A 16,118-nucleotide genomic window follows, 5' to 3' on the forward strand; every position below is an offset into this window, starting at 1 on the left:
TCTCAGAAACATCCAGTACTGTCGGTACTATAGCACCAGTTTCAAATCACATTTCACTGTTCAATTAGAGGTATTTTGAAATAGATATCGCTACCTAACAAATCGTTCGTGTTTATCCCCACCGGCGGTGTTTCATGAGACATACCTCCAGTTCGGTATCGTTGCTTCGTGCGGTAAACAATAATCAAGGTGCATTTACCGCGTAGAGTAAAAAAAGAAAAAAAAGTAAAATTCGATTTAAATGTGTGTCGTATTACTCATCATCAAATTCCTCCATATATATGTAGTGCTTAATCAGTAGATCATTGCGTGCAAGCTGCCTGATATCGATTTTATAAACCTGGTTATTATTGATCAGATGTGCTACACCCAGACTCCCAGAGGTGTGCTACATTTGAGAGGAAAATGAAAAAAGGGTCTATCAGATTTATTGGATGCGATGATTATATTGAAAATCAATAAATTGCAATCGTTGAGCTCCATTTGTTAGGCTACTTAATAATTATTAAAATCTAATAAAAAAAACCCAGATTGATTTATTCGCGTTTTGTTCCAATCGTTATATAATAGCTGGGTGATCTTTGGTGATTTTATCATTCTTTAGATGGAATGAAGAGGATATAACCTATCATCACCTTTAAGATTCCACTATCCAATGTGTGTCGCTCTCAGCGGTAATCAGGTAAATCCAAGTTAAGATTCCACTATCCAATGTGTGTCGCTCTTAGCGGTAAATCTCTGATCTCAGCCTATGTCATATGCACAGACATATTTCTCCATTTATTCATTGGAGCGTTTCCCAGCAGGTTCGATACTCAATCACTAAACCAATTTGTTCGTTTTTACATGAAGTGACAGCTCTGCAATGGCTTCATCAATCAAATGTCGATCCTCGTGATATTTTCTTCTGTGTAGCGCACAAGAAGGTAGGATCAATGAACGCACTAGTAGGCGGCAGTTACTAATTCAAAAGTTCAAGGTAGTGCAAACAGTAGTGGGTATAGCCCTATCTTTTATCCTTTTCTTCAGACAAGCACACTCTCAAATTAAGTAGTAAAAATAAATATTTATTGGTATTAAGTATTTATTCGTTGTTTTTTTTAACTATTTCAAAGTTTTTTAAACAATAAATAGTTACTTTGACTACTTAAATGGTTATTTTGGTGCTACTGCTCATGCGAAAGAAGCTTTACTTTGCTCAGTGCGATCATAACCTTTACCGCAAAGCGTTGACAAAACAGAAAGCAAATCGTGCATATGCTGAAGGTTCGATTATAACTGAATGCAGTATGTCGAAAGTGCGTTTCATGTTAATTTAGGAAGACGATGAGAAAACGGCTCAGAAGTCGTCATCTGCAGCGATCGTTGCGTGTCTCCTGGCAATATATTTGCCAAATCTGTCTTGCATGCATTAACTGAAGGCAATTTTAGCGTAGCCTGCACAACTCAATCAAGGAACATTCGATTAAGTTATTCAAAAACAAGTTTCTGTTCAGCAGATATCTTCACTGACTATTCGATTAGCGACTATAAGATAGTGTTGCCTATGCGGTAGGGATCTGATTTAGAAACAGGAATATATACCGTCTGTAATTTCACCGTTGATTTCAACGATGAATTCTCAATTTCCCAATTTTTGTGTCACACCAGTTGACAATCGAGGTTTAGCGAGAAATTGTACATTTTTTATGTGTGTAAAATGATGTACATTCGACTACGTGTCGGCACAGCTAGCTATTTCCGTGAAACTCTCCGATCTGGCTACGCCGCGGTGTCTCCATGCCTTAGTCGGGGGCCGGGAGTTTCGCGGCGGTTGTCGCCCGGATTGGCGACAAATCACCTCTTGGAGATCCTTGCTTGACGAGGGAGTTTTCGCAGCCACCCCCTCCCGAAACGTCAGCGCGAAAGCCTATCCTGTTGTTCGACTTAGTTATCAGGAGGTCGAACAATGGGATCTGGGTTCATGTTGGCGTTTCAGGGGATTTGCGAAAACTCCCTTTTGTTAGAATCATCCCTGAACATTCGAAATGCTATCTATAATGGAAATCATTGAATGTAATCATTGGTGACGACTTCATCTGATTGGCTAAGAACAGCTGAAACCTTTCATCGACCTCGTCCCTAATTCCCTTCTCTGTGAATAGGATATTGAGTGGAGACTAATATGCAGTAAAACCAATCAGACGTGATCAATGGAGGTTGACATATCAGCGAATATGATTATGACGAATCGATTGTTTTCAATGTCTTCCATTGATTTTGGGACCACAGGGGAGAGAAGTAGTTAGGGCTGCATATAAATGTAGCATTAGATGATTTTCTTTAGTTGGCGTCATTACCTTATGGAATGGTTCTATGCAACAGCGTCCATATGCGATATGTGTTTTTCTTGGCAGGAAGGGAAATATGTTATTTATCATCAGTTGTCATTGGTCGCTTTATTGTCTCTTTAATACATCGATAGCCAATAAACCGATGGCCACAATCAATGGCGAACACCAATAAAAAAACCTTTTATTTCTTTACAAAACTCAATTTATCGTTATCAGATAATTGTATGTGTTTATCCAATGCACAGTAGTGTCACGCCATGGAATCTTATTCTAATGGTGAGATGCAATGATAAACCTTTATAAAAGCAAAACTCGGAGACGAAATTTGAATATGAATATCATGTCTTATCAGCAGAGATTTAATTCTCAACAATATTATTTTACTGAAAGGCTGAATATCGCCTCGGCCTTCATCTTTGGTAATTTGACATTAAAGGAGTTAAATATGTCAAGATATATTTCAAATGATGTATAAACCGCGCAGATGATTGTAATGCGTCAAATTCTTATTGATGCATAAAATGGGGGCTACGTGAGTAGGTTGCTACATATCCTACAGATAAAAAGTGTACACTTTTTGTGTTCATGGCCAAGCCAGGCCGAGCCGTAAAACCATGGTCATCTTTCAAGTCATTTTCTTTGGTTCTTCAAGTTATCCTTTAAGACTACTGCCTGGAGCTGATATTGCATCATCTAACTGATCCTTCTATTTGGATGTAGAGGTATACATACCCTCCTACATGTACCTTGCGCGTTCTCCCATCGCGGTTAGCCATAAATTGCTCAGCCATTTCCGTCCGATACTTTCGCCAGTCGTATCACTGTTTTTTTAAGACTGCTGTTCATTGGAGCTTATTCAGCTGGCTATCTCAGTTCTACATCCTTGGCAAGACATACCATCAGCTGACAACATGCTTCTACCATGTTCAGCAATGAAAAAACCATTACGCCATCCGCTCCTTTTTTCATTTCTTTAGCCGGTACGCAAGTCTCAACATGCTTTTAAAGACTGCTGTTGTCCGTATGTATAGCTATAGATTTCAATTTCTATCTATATGCAAAGATGTATCACAATGCTTTAATCATGTTTAGCCATTGCGTGCAGTCTTTACTATTTTTTACTGATTGTAGCCGTGTCTATAGCAGGGCCAAACTTGCAATCGCTTAACCATGCCGGCGATCGCTCATACAGATTTAGCGTACTTCTTTTTGCAGGTATGTCCTCCTGTACCTTCGCATGCTTCCATCACGTTGAGCCATAGAATGCCATTTTTCACCGCTTCTTTCGCCAGTCTCAATACACTCTTTTTTAAAAGACCGTTCGTTCCTGATTGGTGACATGTCTTCTCCAATGAACATCGCCGGCGGCTCCGGGTCAATCAATGCCCCGTGGCATCACTCTCGTGTCATCCTTTGCGTAGATTGTTTTACATGTGGCAAAGAAGCGTTATCTGTATCGTAAATGAATTGGAAGCATTTTTAAACTACTGATTGATTTTGCTGTGTGTTTTATCGTTTCAGATGGTGAAAGACGTTAACAAAAGCATTGCGGCCTTCAAGGTGATGTTGCAGAATATAGGAACGGGGGAGCATGACACGCCAGAACACAGAGAAGACATTCGGAAGGTGCGACGGAAAGCTCTCGATTTCTGCCGGAAAGCCAAGACGAGAATGCTACCTGCTGTCCGCAAGTATGACTCTTTAATGAGGTTTCAGCCCTTCTTGTATCATTTTCTTACCAATAGATGTATGTCGCTTTGTGGTGCATTATACGGGTCGAGGGTATGGCCTATACATGTACTTAAAAATCGTAAGATTACAAACCATTTTAGAAAGATTACGAAGCTTTTAGGAAACGATTTCAAGCCATTTCGTTTTAAAGCTAAGATGCAGCAAAAAAAACTGACAGTTATTAACATCTTCATCACGAAACCTACCGTATCAAAAATATTAGTATGATATTTGTCCTGAAGGGATCACCCTTTCTCTCCATCACATACGCCGAAGCTTGCACAATTCTTCACTGGCAGTAAGTGCAGGCCCCTGATAAACATTCATGATGTTCGCATATACGAACTTGGAGTACATGTATGCAATGCCAAATCGTGTTATGGCACAAATTGCTCAGCGTTTACGCAATGCACAAGAAAGCAAAAGAGTCAATCGATGTCCTACGAAGTTTCAGGGTAAGATCTGCCCTTAATGATATCTGATACGCATGGAAATGTAACATCTGTTCCCTATATTGGCTGAGGGCATCCCCGAAGAAGCACTTCTGTTGATGGAATATTTTCTTGCCATCTGTACGAGGTAGGTTCGAAATAGTCTACACAGAACAGCATTGTCGAACTTTATTTTCAGTACGTATTTTTAGTGGCCATTATACATTTGGAAATCGAAGTTCAATTTTCAGATTTTTGAACGAACAGAGAAAGACTTTATTGGTACCGGGTAATATTAAACCTTTCTGAAACATGAAGGGACTAAACTCGAAGCTCAGCAAAAAGATTTTGTACCATACACTTTAATCGCATATCGCAAGTATTTTGTATACTAAGATTATAAGTCCCATCTCATTCTCATTCTGATATGGCTCTTAATCTCAACCGACGAACATCGCTCCATGGTGATTCATGGTGATCAGATTGCAGTTACTGTAACGCAGCCATGACATCTCACAGCTCGCCCAATATCAAGCAACCTAATATGGTTTAGTTACAAGTAATTGAACTTCAGTGTCCTGTCTGTCAAACTAATTGAAATGCAGGAGAAGTGGACCGGCCTGCAGATTGCTTGGTTGACGGCGGATGGCTGATGGTCGGATTAAGATGCGGAAGACAAGCTGAGAGCTATGTGGAGGCATACAGTAGATGGTTTAGATTATACTGGGTGACTTTAAAGACCACCTTAATGTAACCAAATGAGACACATATCATATCACCAGAGAGTGCTTATCACGAACTCCTAAACTAGCACGATCTTATTTCATCAAGGGGATGAGTTCTCCGTTCCAATTGTACGCCAGCAAAATACATTGGGAATGTCAACCTCATTCCTGTCTGCTTGTCGTCAGCTTGAAACTTCCTCGCCGAAACTTCCGAACAGGTGTTCGCGTCGGCGGGGGGGGGGGGATTTGCGAAAATTGTCGCTGTTTCCTTCGATGGTCCGAAACACCCGCTACAACATGGCCTTAGGTTTAAACCTGATCCGTTTGACTGTTGATACCATGCACAGTGCTACTCTCGAATGGTACCCGAGCGCGTATTGACTTCCATATTGTCAACGTCAATGAGCAGAAAGCGGCGCCCTACTTGGTGTTAGGCGCATAGTATCAATACCATCTGGTCATGACAGCCCTTTCCCATACAACCATTAGCTAAGGTACTTAGTCAATCGACGCGACTGTCTCAAGTTTTTAAGAGGGATATACATGCGCTCTCCGTTAGTTTAAGACTTTCGCTTTTTCCGCTAATTGCAAACTAGTGACACCCAGCACGTACCAAAGCTATTCGCCATCTCTAAGACTAGCTGGCTCATGCGCTGAAAGATTTGAGATAAAAACAGATACTCTGGTTGCCATTGGCAAAATACAGTCCCCGAAAAATTGTTCTTTTTAATTTCTCAAGGAGGAATCACCTTGCTATATATCACGCCACGACGGTCAAACTAATATTGTCAATTGGAAGTCGACTCCCCCGAGATATTTTTCAGGCACTCTAATGTTCTACTGGAATGCAGTTTTTGCTCATTAACAAATAAAGTGCTGTCCTCGAGCAAATTTGAATTATCTGTTGTTTTTTTTAATCGGAGGATTAAAATTTTTTTGTGATGAAACGTGAGCTTGCAAGTATTTAGTGATGGTATTCTAAACGCCTTTACAGGAGGCCGCCGCCGCTGGGGAAATGTATGTTGGAATGCGTTGGACGTTCCGTGGATACATCATATATCTCTGTCATCTGTTCATAGCACACCCAGGACACCCTATCAACCCCCTAGCGTGACATCATAAACACATTCGCAGGTCGTTCCATAATATATGTTCCTCTATGTGAAGATGGATCAACGCTTTCGCCGGCGCTGTAAGCTAATATCCAAGGTATATTCTCTGGAATCACACATTTTTTTCTTATACTACTGTAGCGTTCTCAGTTTCTCACTACAACACAAACCACCATTGCGTTGAAGCATCTAAGCTCCAAGGCTGCAGAGCGGTTCATCCTTAGGGCGATAAGCATTGGCTAACTAATTGTCACGCACAAATGGTGCTTTAGTTGGGCAGCGAACAGAATGCTAATTATCACACACGATGGCGTGCCTGTGCATTACATACAGCGGAACCGAGTCTTTTACAAACATCTAGTTTATCCTCCAATCCTCTGGAATCTGCGCTGCGTTCTTCAAGTATTGAATCATGTATAAGAGATTAATCTTCCCTGACAATGTCTGAAGAAAACTGCCACTAAAGCCCCCACTGCATAATATGCAGTCACGTTAGCTGAAGCCGCTTATGTTGATCCAACAGGGCTATTGATTGATTTCAATCCAGCCACCATGTTTGGGATTGTCTCAAAACGATAAGGAAGATTTTGACCGCTGAATGTAAGGACAATTGACAGCGGGCTGCGTTGATTTGGACATAATTTGATTTTCGAGAATCAATATTCGATGAAAGTCTGTGTTATCCGTGGCAACCGGTCCACTGTCATCCCAGTAATAACTATTTTGTTGTATCGGAGAGGCGGGGCGCCCTGTTTCCCCTGTTGTTTTCGACACTTGTTTCAGCTAACTAGTGGAAGCTTTTAGGCACTCCAAGACAGCCAAGTGTTCTATAAACATCTCAAACCGCTATCTTTAAACCTTTCAGCACTTCCCAAGAACAGAACAAAGACCTCTATAGATATTTCAACCAGCTGATACACTGTATGCAAATTTTCGTTATTGAGCTGAAGATCTCCTTTCGCCTGTCGAAGCAGTTTCCAGTGAAGCTCGAGGAGAAGCCACCGGCTGAGAAGACGCCTCTCCAAACAGGTATGCCCATAGGTAAATACTGGTACTACTGTTGTTCGCTCTCATCGCACCTGACTCGCACCCCAGCGATGGCTATCTTTACCGCGCTGGAAGTATATTCATCAACTGGTTTACAGTTGCCGACTACGGGATAATCGAATTTGACTGCCAACACACCTCACCTAGCACCGGTTTTCAAATTCACCTTCTTCAGCATGTCACGGATGTACCAGTTATAATGCATGTCTTGTTGTTTGAATGCAGTTTCTAAAAATGACCACCAAAGGCGCCATCAACCATTCTTCCGGTTGCTCGACACGAATTACCAAGCTCTATCTGCTGGTAATAATTGACACAAGTCAATCCACCGGCTGAGAAGAAAAATGTACCCTTTAAACACATTTTTGAGCCAATTAAATGTTTTAGAAGAATGATTGTTGTTGCATGGCATGGCTTCGATCTCACATTGGGGAATATTTTTTGGATGTCTCCAATTATTGTTTAGTGATGGCTAGAAAACAAGAATGACTTTTTTATCTGTGCTCCCCATTTGAAGAATTAAGGTCTCTCCATATCTGTTGATTTTTCTTAAGTAATGGGGAACAACATTAAAAAACGATTACACCGGTACTGCATGTTCGTGTATACCCAAATGTACCAAAATATAACAATTGATGTACTACATGTACGACTACGCGTATTACAGCACCTCGTTTTTCCCAACGAACGTTCTCATCTCTTCTGATATTTCTTTTCAAGCTGGCGAACAAATTCAGATCAAAATCAGTGACACCTCCAATGAGATCGTGACGTATGATGAGATCCCCAGTATAGATGACCTTGACCCTATGATGGAACCTGCTGATTATGATGACCCAGAGTTAGGCAGGATTAGCAAGTAAGACAGGATAAGCGAAAACAATTTATTGAATCAAAAGTACAACAATCAAGATACATGTAGTTACAACAATGTTTGATTGGAGACATATATTGCAACTGATACATACCACCATAAGGAATAAAAGAAGATGAACTGATTCTTTAACCACTCCTCGGTTGAACAGCCTCATAAGTATATTTTCAGAGATAGTATAACACTGTTCTTCACGTGCCGTATACCACTTGAATTGGTTTCTCAAAGATAGGTGTACGAATAAAAACATTAGTAATGTCTAAATAAGGAAGATAACAAAGACGACCGTATACCGTGGAACCTAAAAGCTATTCGCTACAGAGGTCTTCCGCTCAGGTGAATTTGGTGAGAGCACTCTCTCAGTCAGTCATCTCCCTCAGGACTCTGTGCAGCATAATACAGCTCCATCGATTCCTCCGTCTACTTTGCACTGACAATCCTTGTTTTGTTTCAGGGAAACTAGGGAACTGCTTGATTTGTTCTGTGATATCGATGACCTTATACCAAATACACAAATTCCAGGTTCGTATGTCAAGTTGACATTTCTAGATACACGTACTCGAGTCATAATCTAGTACATCTGGCCCGCCGATATGCATTCGAAACTACGTGCAGGCCAGCAGGTCTACATCCAAAGCCGAACAAGTTGTTTCATTGCCTAAAGGCGTTCCTCCTGCTGGTTTGGGGCCTCGACAGCATGTCAGTGCCCTCCTTTGCTATATTCATTAAATTGATTTCGAAAGTTCGTCGAGTAAAAGTCCAATATTTTAAAGTTATTAGATTTTATGAGAGCAGGAAAGATTCAGATGTGAAAAGATAAAAGCTTTGTCAAGTATCTCAGGTTTGTCTAGAGACTATCGTTTTATTGGCTGGCCAGTGACTTCCATACCCAATTATTGTGCACTATGTGTGTCTTTGATCTGAGAACAATCATGACAAACATTATCATCATTCAGGGATTCGTTCACGCGGATACCTGCTGTAAGCTTATGCTGTCACAGGCCATGTTGGATCGTTCCGTGACGTTGCCGCAGGACCTGGTCTGGCGATTGCCAGCACGAGCGCATGGCATGGTCGCTGCGGCGCTTAATACTTCTTTATCAGTATAACAGGATACTGTATCAACGATACATTTGGGTTTTTCTAAACAATGTCAAATACTGCAAGACCGGCTGCCCACTTTCCGCCGAGTTTTGGCTTGCGGTGCTTACCATACCTCAAACATAACTACATATTTGGTAGGTTAGAATATGGGATCTTTTCAAGATTTCTTGAAGATGATAGGAGAGACCTATTAGCTATATAAGGCGGCTGATGATGGTTCAAGCATCGCTGCATGCCGTTTTTCCTGGTGCCTCTCCGCGATGATCGGACTGATTTGCTTTCTTACTCCGCATAGCTCATCTCATTCTTTACAGTAGGAAATAATTAAGGCGCGCAGAATGAACCCTTTATTGAACATGTGTGACCCCGGCGTCGTCTCTTGGCGACTTAATTGGGTTGCTGAGCTAGATATATCAGTAGAGGTGAGTTATTGAAAAGGATAGAATAGTTAATTACTCAAGAAATGGCCAGGAAAGTCGCGCCGCAAGGCGCAAACCATCTTCTCCCTTATGTCGGAAGGAGTTGGGGCCATCATCTTTTGGTCTGAATCGGAACCTGTTGGAGGGCCGCTTTTAAATCAACTAGTTTTCGGATATTTAGCACCTCCAGTGGCCTCACATCCCACGACCTGATATGAAGGGCGACTGACCGAATAACTGAGCGGGAATACATAGGCCTACCAAGATTTTGACTTACCAGGGAGAGTCAGGGAGGCGTTCATTTGCCATTCTTGGGACTTCCAATTGGCCATCTAGAAGACGCCTGTCACTACATACAGTACAACCTCTCTAATGCGGACACCCATGGGACTGGGCGTTGGTGTCCGTAATGTAGAGGAGTCCTTTATAGGGAGGTTATGCCATTATTGTCCAAACGGTGTAGTCATGTTTATGAACACGGGAGTCGTGAAGCCTGCATATTCCATATTCCATTTAGTTTGTCAAAAAATGGATTCATGTGTATGAACATGGGGGTCGTGAAGCTTACATATTACATATTCCATTTAGTTGTATAAATAACTACTTCAAATAATTTGATGCCATTTGTATGCGAACTTGAAATTAGTTAATTGGTATTTCTAGTGGAGGTAATATTAATTTGCCAACATTGATATATGCAGGTTGTGTTCGCACGGTACATATTACAGAGACAGCGTACATCATTATAGTAATACTTGTTAAGCACAAGGGGACAAACAACTCAATGAACTGCAATTAATGTTACAATATATACAGTAGCTTGACAATGTGATGCACAGTGAAGATAATTAAACAATACATTATGTTTTAATTAGGAGAGCAACGGACATTAAATTCACTCCACTCCAATTAACTGAACTTAGTGTCTAATTATGTTCATCAATTACGCAAACTTGCTTGGGCGCTTTAATTGTCGCGCATAGCCGCGATTGTAATCGAAAGTCGCGGCGATTTCAATCGCTCGTTTGAGCGGCAAATAAAGGAGGTTGTACATGTGTCCCCGGCCCCAAGGCATCTGTGACTGAGTGATCTGTCGGGGTCGGACCTTATCGACTGACATATGACGTAATCATAAATAAACATCGCGTTCACTCCCTGTGCTAACGCGTAATTGGACTTTTTTTCGAAGAAAAAAACCCCGCAAATCGTCTCGAGCACAACACAACAAAAAATCTGAGTAAAAAATACGAAATTTGAATACCATACTAGGTTAACTACACGTATATATAATGCATGATAAATGGCAAAAACAAAGAAATCGATTTATTACAAAAAGTTGTTCTCATGATATATATCGATATGTGGAGGATATTACGGTGCCCGAGGCTCGGTACGAACCCTGTATGAAATCGATCAGAAATATTGGAGAAACTCTCGATGATCTCAGCTCTCCGTTGAAAGATGTTTGATGAGGTCCAATAGATCATTAAAACCTGCTGGTAGTGTACACGTACAGGGATATGAATAGTTTGACCTTATTCAAGGACGCTGCTTAGGCTGAATATTTGTTGATATCGGAAAGGGGCAAAGGTAGCGTGGTCAGGAATCAATAATAACACTCAGTCTATAATTTCATCATAAGACTGCTTTAATCATCAAATATGTAATACACTTTGAAGACACTGAAGTCGTGAGGAGAGTTTATCACGCAAATTATGGCAGGTACAACACATTTAGGAAGTGACCGGCCACATTAATTTGCTGCATTTTGAAGTGGTGTTTTATAGATTGAAATACAGCAAGCTCCATGTCCTTTTCGTGACTGCTTGATTAACCTAGGAATAATTTAAAAGACATGAAATATGGCTGAGATCACTGATGGTGAAAGGTAACATTTTAAGGTATGTAGGCCATTTAAAGAGCTTGCTGTAAAACTTCAAAGAATGATAATTGCTGGGGGCTAATATTCGGAGAATCATGGTTGGATTATAGTACATGTACATGCACTACACGAGGTTCGCCTATAACTCTTCCGACTCTCATATTTTCTCTATTTTAACTTTGCAGACGACTTAGATTTAACTGGTGAGCTCCAAGGACGGAAGGTGAAAACAAAGCCTCGTGACCTCATCAAGAAAAGCAATCGCCTCATGTCGTGTTGTACGTGCACTCGAGATTATATATGATCCGACCTTCAGAACTATCATACATACATTGTATGAGAGAGTTTAAGCATAGTCCTGGTTGAGACCTACGTCAACGTTGTTAAGCCTTGGCACAAACCTACGTTTGCTTTCGTAATAATGGCAATGAATACGTCAGATAGTATTATTGCTTAATTTACACAAGCATGATTGGTTCCTGGTGTCAACAGTTTGCTCACTTTCAACAGCGATGATAGGCTAACACCGTAGTCGTTCTATAGGACGTTGCGAAACCTCTCTTTTGTGACGTAGACCCTCAAGACAGAAATAATATGCGGTTTTAGAACTAATAGATGAAATATTTTGCTATGAAATGTTCAGATGTATGATATTTAATGTAATGTGTGTTAAAAATGTGGGCACGACAGCATTGCAGTTGGAACCATCACAAGTAGGAGCTGAACCCCCAAGGGTTGGGACTTGAGACTTCCGGAACACAGTAGCTATTAGGGAGGTTAAGATTTCGATAAGAGAACGAGGAAGAGGTCCGTGGCATTTTGTCGATGGATATCGCGTTACCTGTTGTCAGAAACGCACTTTCACTTTGTGAAACTTGACCTGCCTTCTGCCCAACCCTTAACCCTTCGCCACGATGGCTGGGATGTGCATCATCACACAGTGTTACAGGCGTTACAATAGAGACATCTATATTTCAGAAACGAATTGATCTCGATGATCGATTATTACATAGCAGCTTCAGCTAAATTGTAAAGCTACACAAAGCGATTTGCACCAAAAGTACGTTAACCAAATCATTATTTGAAACGATGTTGACGGGCTGTTTCAGCATTTCTCTACATGATCAACAGACTGCGCTATTTCTTTTGCAGTAACGTTCTCTGTTGCTTCCCGTAACAAGATGATAATAGTATAAATGTTGTCATTTAATACATGTACATGTATGTTAATTAAAAGCAATATCGTATTTTGTTGTATCTTATAAAGCAGAGATGCTTCCTTTCAAGAGCTACAACCAGCTGTACTCTATATCAGAATGAGGCAATGTACAGGTTTACATATTTTTTTAATGAAATGAAACAGAGCTGTCGTTCGAATAGTGTGAACTCTGCTTCGTTATAAGTCTAAGGAACGCGCCGAGATACATGTATAGGTGGATTTATCACCGTCAAACCGAACCCAAAAATGGGCCATCATATGTATGAGAGATGCTTCCCGAATATCAAACTGTTGTCAAGCTTGCAACTTACTGAATAGAAATAGAAATCGATCAAGAAATACTTCCATTGCCAGAGAGTGCAGAGGAATGGGATGTATGGGGAAAAACTTGTTACCTAGTGAACGATATGCCTGTGGCGTAATAAGTTGGAAATGGAAGTGCATTTTTGACATTTGCTAGGCCTACTTCAGAGGCAAAATCTTGCTAGGGTTGAGTGGCCGATTTTAGAGTTATCATAGATTTGTTATAGAGTTATTCTACCACACGTATCTGATGGTAACTCAGTATATCTACGGTGTATATACTTATATGACATTTGCTACCTTCAGTGGCAAGATCTTGCTAGGGGTGAGTGTAGGGGTAAATGGCCAATTTTAGAGTTATTTGTCTACAGTACGTATCTGAATGTAGCTCAGTATACATACGGTGACCATAGGGATCACACTTATGAGTTTATTTTTTCAGTTAAACACTGGGTGATGCTTCTCAAAATGCCGGCATTTGAGAAAGGATATACAATTATCGTTTAGGTATGCTTGTACAATAAAACAATATAGTATAAATCAAAATGTAAATTTCTAGCTTTATAACTATCAGTGTGTATATTAAAAAAAGATACGCGAACTCGTATCCTAAACTTGTATCGTATTCGTTGGCCTATTGACTGTATATGAACAAAGCCTCTGGTAACTTTTAATGTTGTGAGATAACTTAACTTGTTTACATTCGCTTGATGTTTTAAGATGCATCACGATATATACCTCAACAACTTACCGGTCATTGAACCAGTTTCTCGATACTCACCCTTCTGCGAACAAGTAATATATTATTGCAAGTTTGAGCTCTGATTTCAAATCGATCACATAGATGGCTAACTCTAAGCTCTACATTGTATTTGCAAACGCTCGGCATCGTTTTAATCAAATATACCTTGCCATAATATAACTAACAAATTTGACGTAGCAACATGACCCTTTTCATCAGAGGCGCATGATGGATAGTTCACATTTAAGTCGTGTCGAAAATGAGGCACCGGGCCTGTTCGCGGCCTCCTTGTCTCTAATGTCTACATGTACATACAGTCTATGGCACAAGTTTATCTTCACCGTGGATGTACATGTATGCGCCAGATACAGGGTTTTAGGAAGTTGGCCCCATTTCGCTTGTCTCTGGTCAGTTTGTCGTGCAAAAAACATTATTCTCAGTTTGTCGCGCAAAAAGCGTTATTTCTAAAATAAATGGGCACGATAGTAGCCCATTAGTAGCCTTCTTTTGGGGACAAAGTATTGGTTTAGCACTGTAGGGTCTGGTCGTCAATTCTCGAAGGGAAAATCTCACTTTTCCAGGGCTAGGTTGGTTTCAATTGCTACGTGTTGTGACAATTGCATCAAAGTTTCAAATATAATGTAAAAACCCACAGTGTATTGTTTTGATTGGTCAGGGCTACCCTGATCTCAGTCAGTGGTAAAACCTTAGGTCCGTATTTTGGAGTTACATTTTCCCACCTAGTGAAGCTATTCTAAAGTGACACAGAAGACGTACCACTTGCATAGCTAGCTAGTCAGTCATAAAATAGTGCGGAAAATAATTTCATCATACGTTCATCAAAAAGACTTTGGAACGACGTCGAGTTTTACCAAATCATTGCTGGTGTGTTCATAACACATTAAACCACCCATTGCCGTTAAAATATTTTGGTGTTATCTCCTAACAGTAGCAGTTTATTAAGTATTCAACTACTTCTTCAGCAACGCGATTTTAGGGAGGTTCCACTGCAGTTAAACGCCAAGTTAAAGTTAACGTTTAACTTTGAACCATGGCCAAAATTGTAAATCGGCCGTTATGATCAATAGACTCGCGAACCATCAGTTTTATCTGCTTGATTAGCCAAAATGATGATCATGTAAACAATCTATATCATAATACTATAAGGCGGCTCGCTAAAGTGCCATTTGGGGGTCGTGTTTCGTCTCGAAATTTTGCACGTTTGCAGGTGATATGTTATCCTGATGCAACGTCATGTTTATTTTCGGAAATTTACTTCAGCGGAGCAGTAATGAGGGATTTTTAATCGGACACGGTCAATTCTCCTTATCACTCACGGAAGCCAAGCCATTGCTGTTTAGTTATGCAGAGGATTAATGAATCACCTGCACTCCCTGTGGGGTGACTAACACTACCTGTTAAACGGCTGGCTGTAGGGGGATGATTGGAACAGCCTGTACACGTGTTGACCTGCTGAACCAAGGTTAATGTTATTTTCAATCCACGATTGTAGGTCACCTGATCTTCGAGATTTCGCGGGAAAGAAATTGTAAACAAACGCATGTGTGCAGTTCAAATGTAAACAAAAATGTATTTTGATACTTTTGGTTGCTGGACTTGGGTTTTCCCGCAGTAAGGAGCTGGGGTCAAATTGATGGTCTATCGTATATTGGTACGCGGTACAGAGCTAGCCCTTGATTATGAAGGGATTTTCAAATTAAGGTTACAATGGTATGTTTATGTGCTCACCACAGCTTTCAAAACTTGATGTATCTGAAGAGGCACTCTGAACTTGGCATGGCCTTATCAAGGAGCTGCTCACGGTGCTGAACTTCTAGCTTGCCTGTCGACTAAGTGCCTTGCCCGAGATCATGCTACATGTAGGAGGAGCACGCATTTTAAAGTTTTAGTAGTGATAGTGCAATTGGTCCGAGCCATTTGGAGGCCGACATGTGAAGGCCTATCTGGGTTCTCCTTCATCTCCGTATAAAAAGGGGCATATTGCTGACTAAGGAACGAGGTATATTCACATTGCCTCATCATCTCATTCGGACCAATTGATTTACTTTTATATGCACGCATACAGCACGCCACAGGGTCCGAGTCTGTGGACAAATGGTTGGTTTAATTTGTCTCTTCGATATTGCTCCTTTGATATTGCATTATATTTTCATTGCAATTCAATCTATTCAAGGT

At 40.7% G+C, this 16,118-nt stretch overlaps 1 protein-coding gene across 3 annotated transcripts in view; it reads left to right on the top strand.

Moving 5' to 3' along the window:
- Window positions 1-15,069, top strand: part of LOC135482482 (uncharacterized) — a 58,363-nt gene extending 43,294 nt beyond the window's left edge. Inside the window, exons 2-6 of one of the 3 annotated variants that reach the window (XM_064762543.1) lie at window positions 3,855-4,024; window positions 7,198-7,373; window positions 8,100-8,238; window positions 8,708-8,775; window positions 11,844-15,069. In XM_064762543.1, the coding sequence (XP_064618613.1) occupies window positions 3,855-4,024; window positions 7,198-7,373; window positions 8,100-8,238; window positions 8,708-8,775; window positions 11,844-11,962 (672 nt within the window). In that variant the 3' untranslated portion in view covers window positions 11,963-15,069. Of the gene's footprint in view, window positions 1-3,854; window positions 4,025-7,197; window positions 7,374-8,099; window positions 8,239-8,707; window positions 8,776-9,671; window positions 10,370-11,843 lie in introns of those variants that run through there. The other 2 variants (XM_064762544.1, XM_064762545.1) reach the window with 2 other exon arrangements.
- The last annotated feature ends 1,049 nt before the right edge of the window (window positions 15,070-16,118 follow it).

Source organism: Lineus longissimus, chromosome 2 (assembly GCF_910592395.1).
Source record: "Lineus longissimus chromosome 2, tnLinLong1.2, whole genome shotgun sequence".
Taxonomy (NCBI): domain Eukaryota; kingdom Metazoa; phylum Nemertea; class Pilidiophora; order Heteronemertea; family Lineidae; genus Lineus; species Lineus longissimus.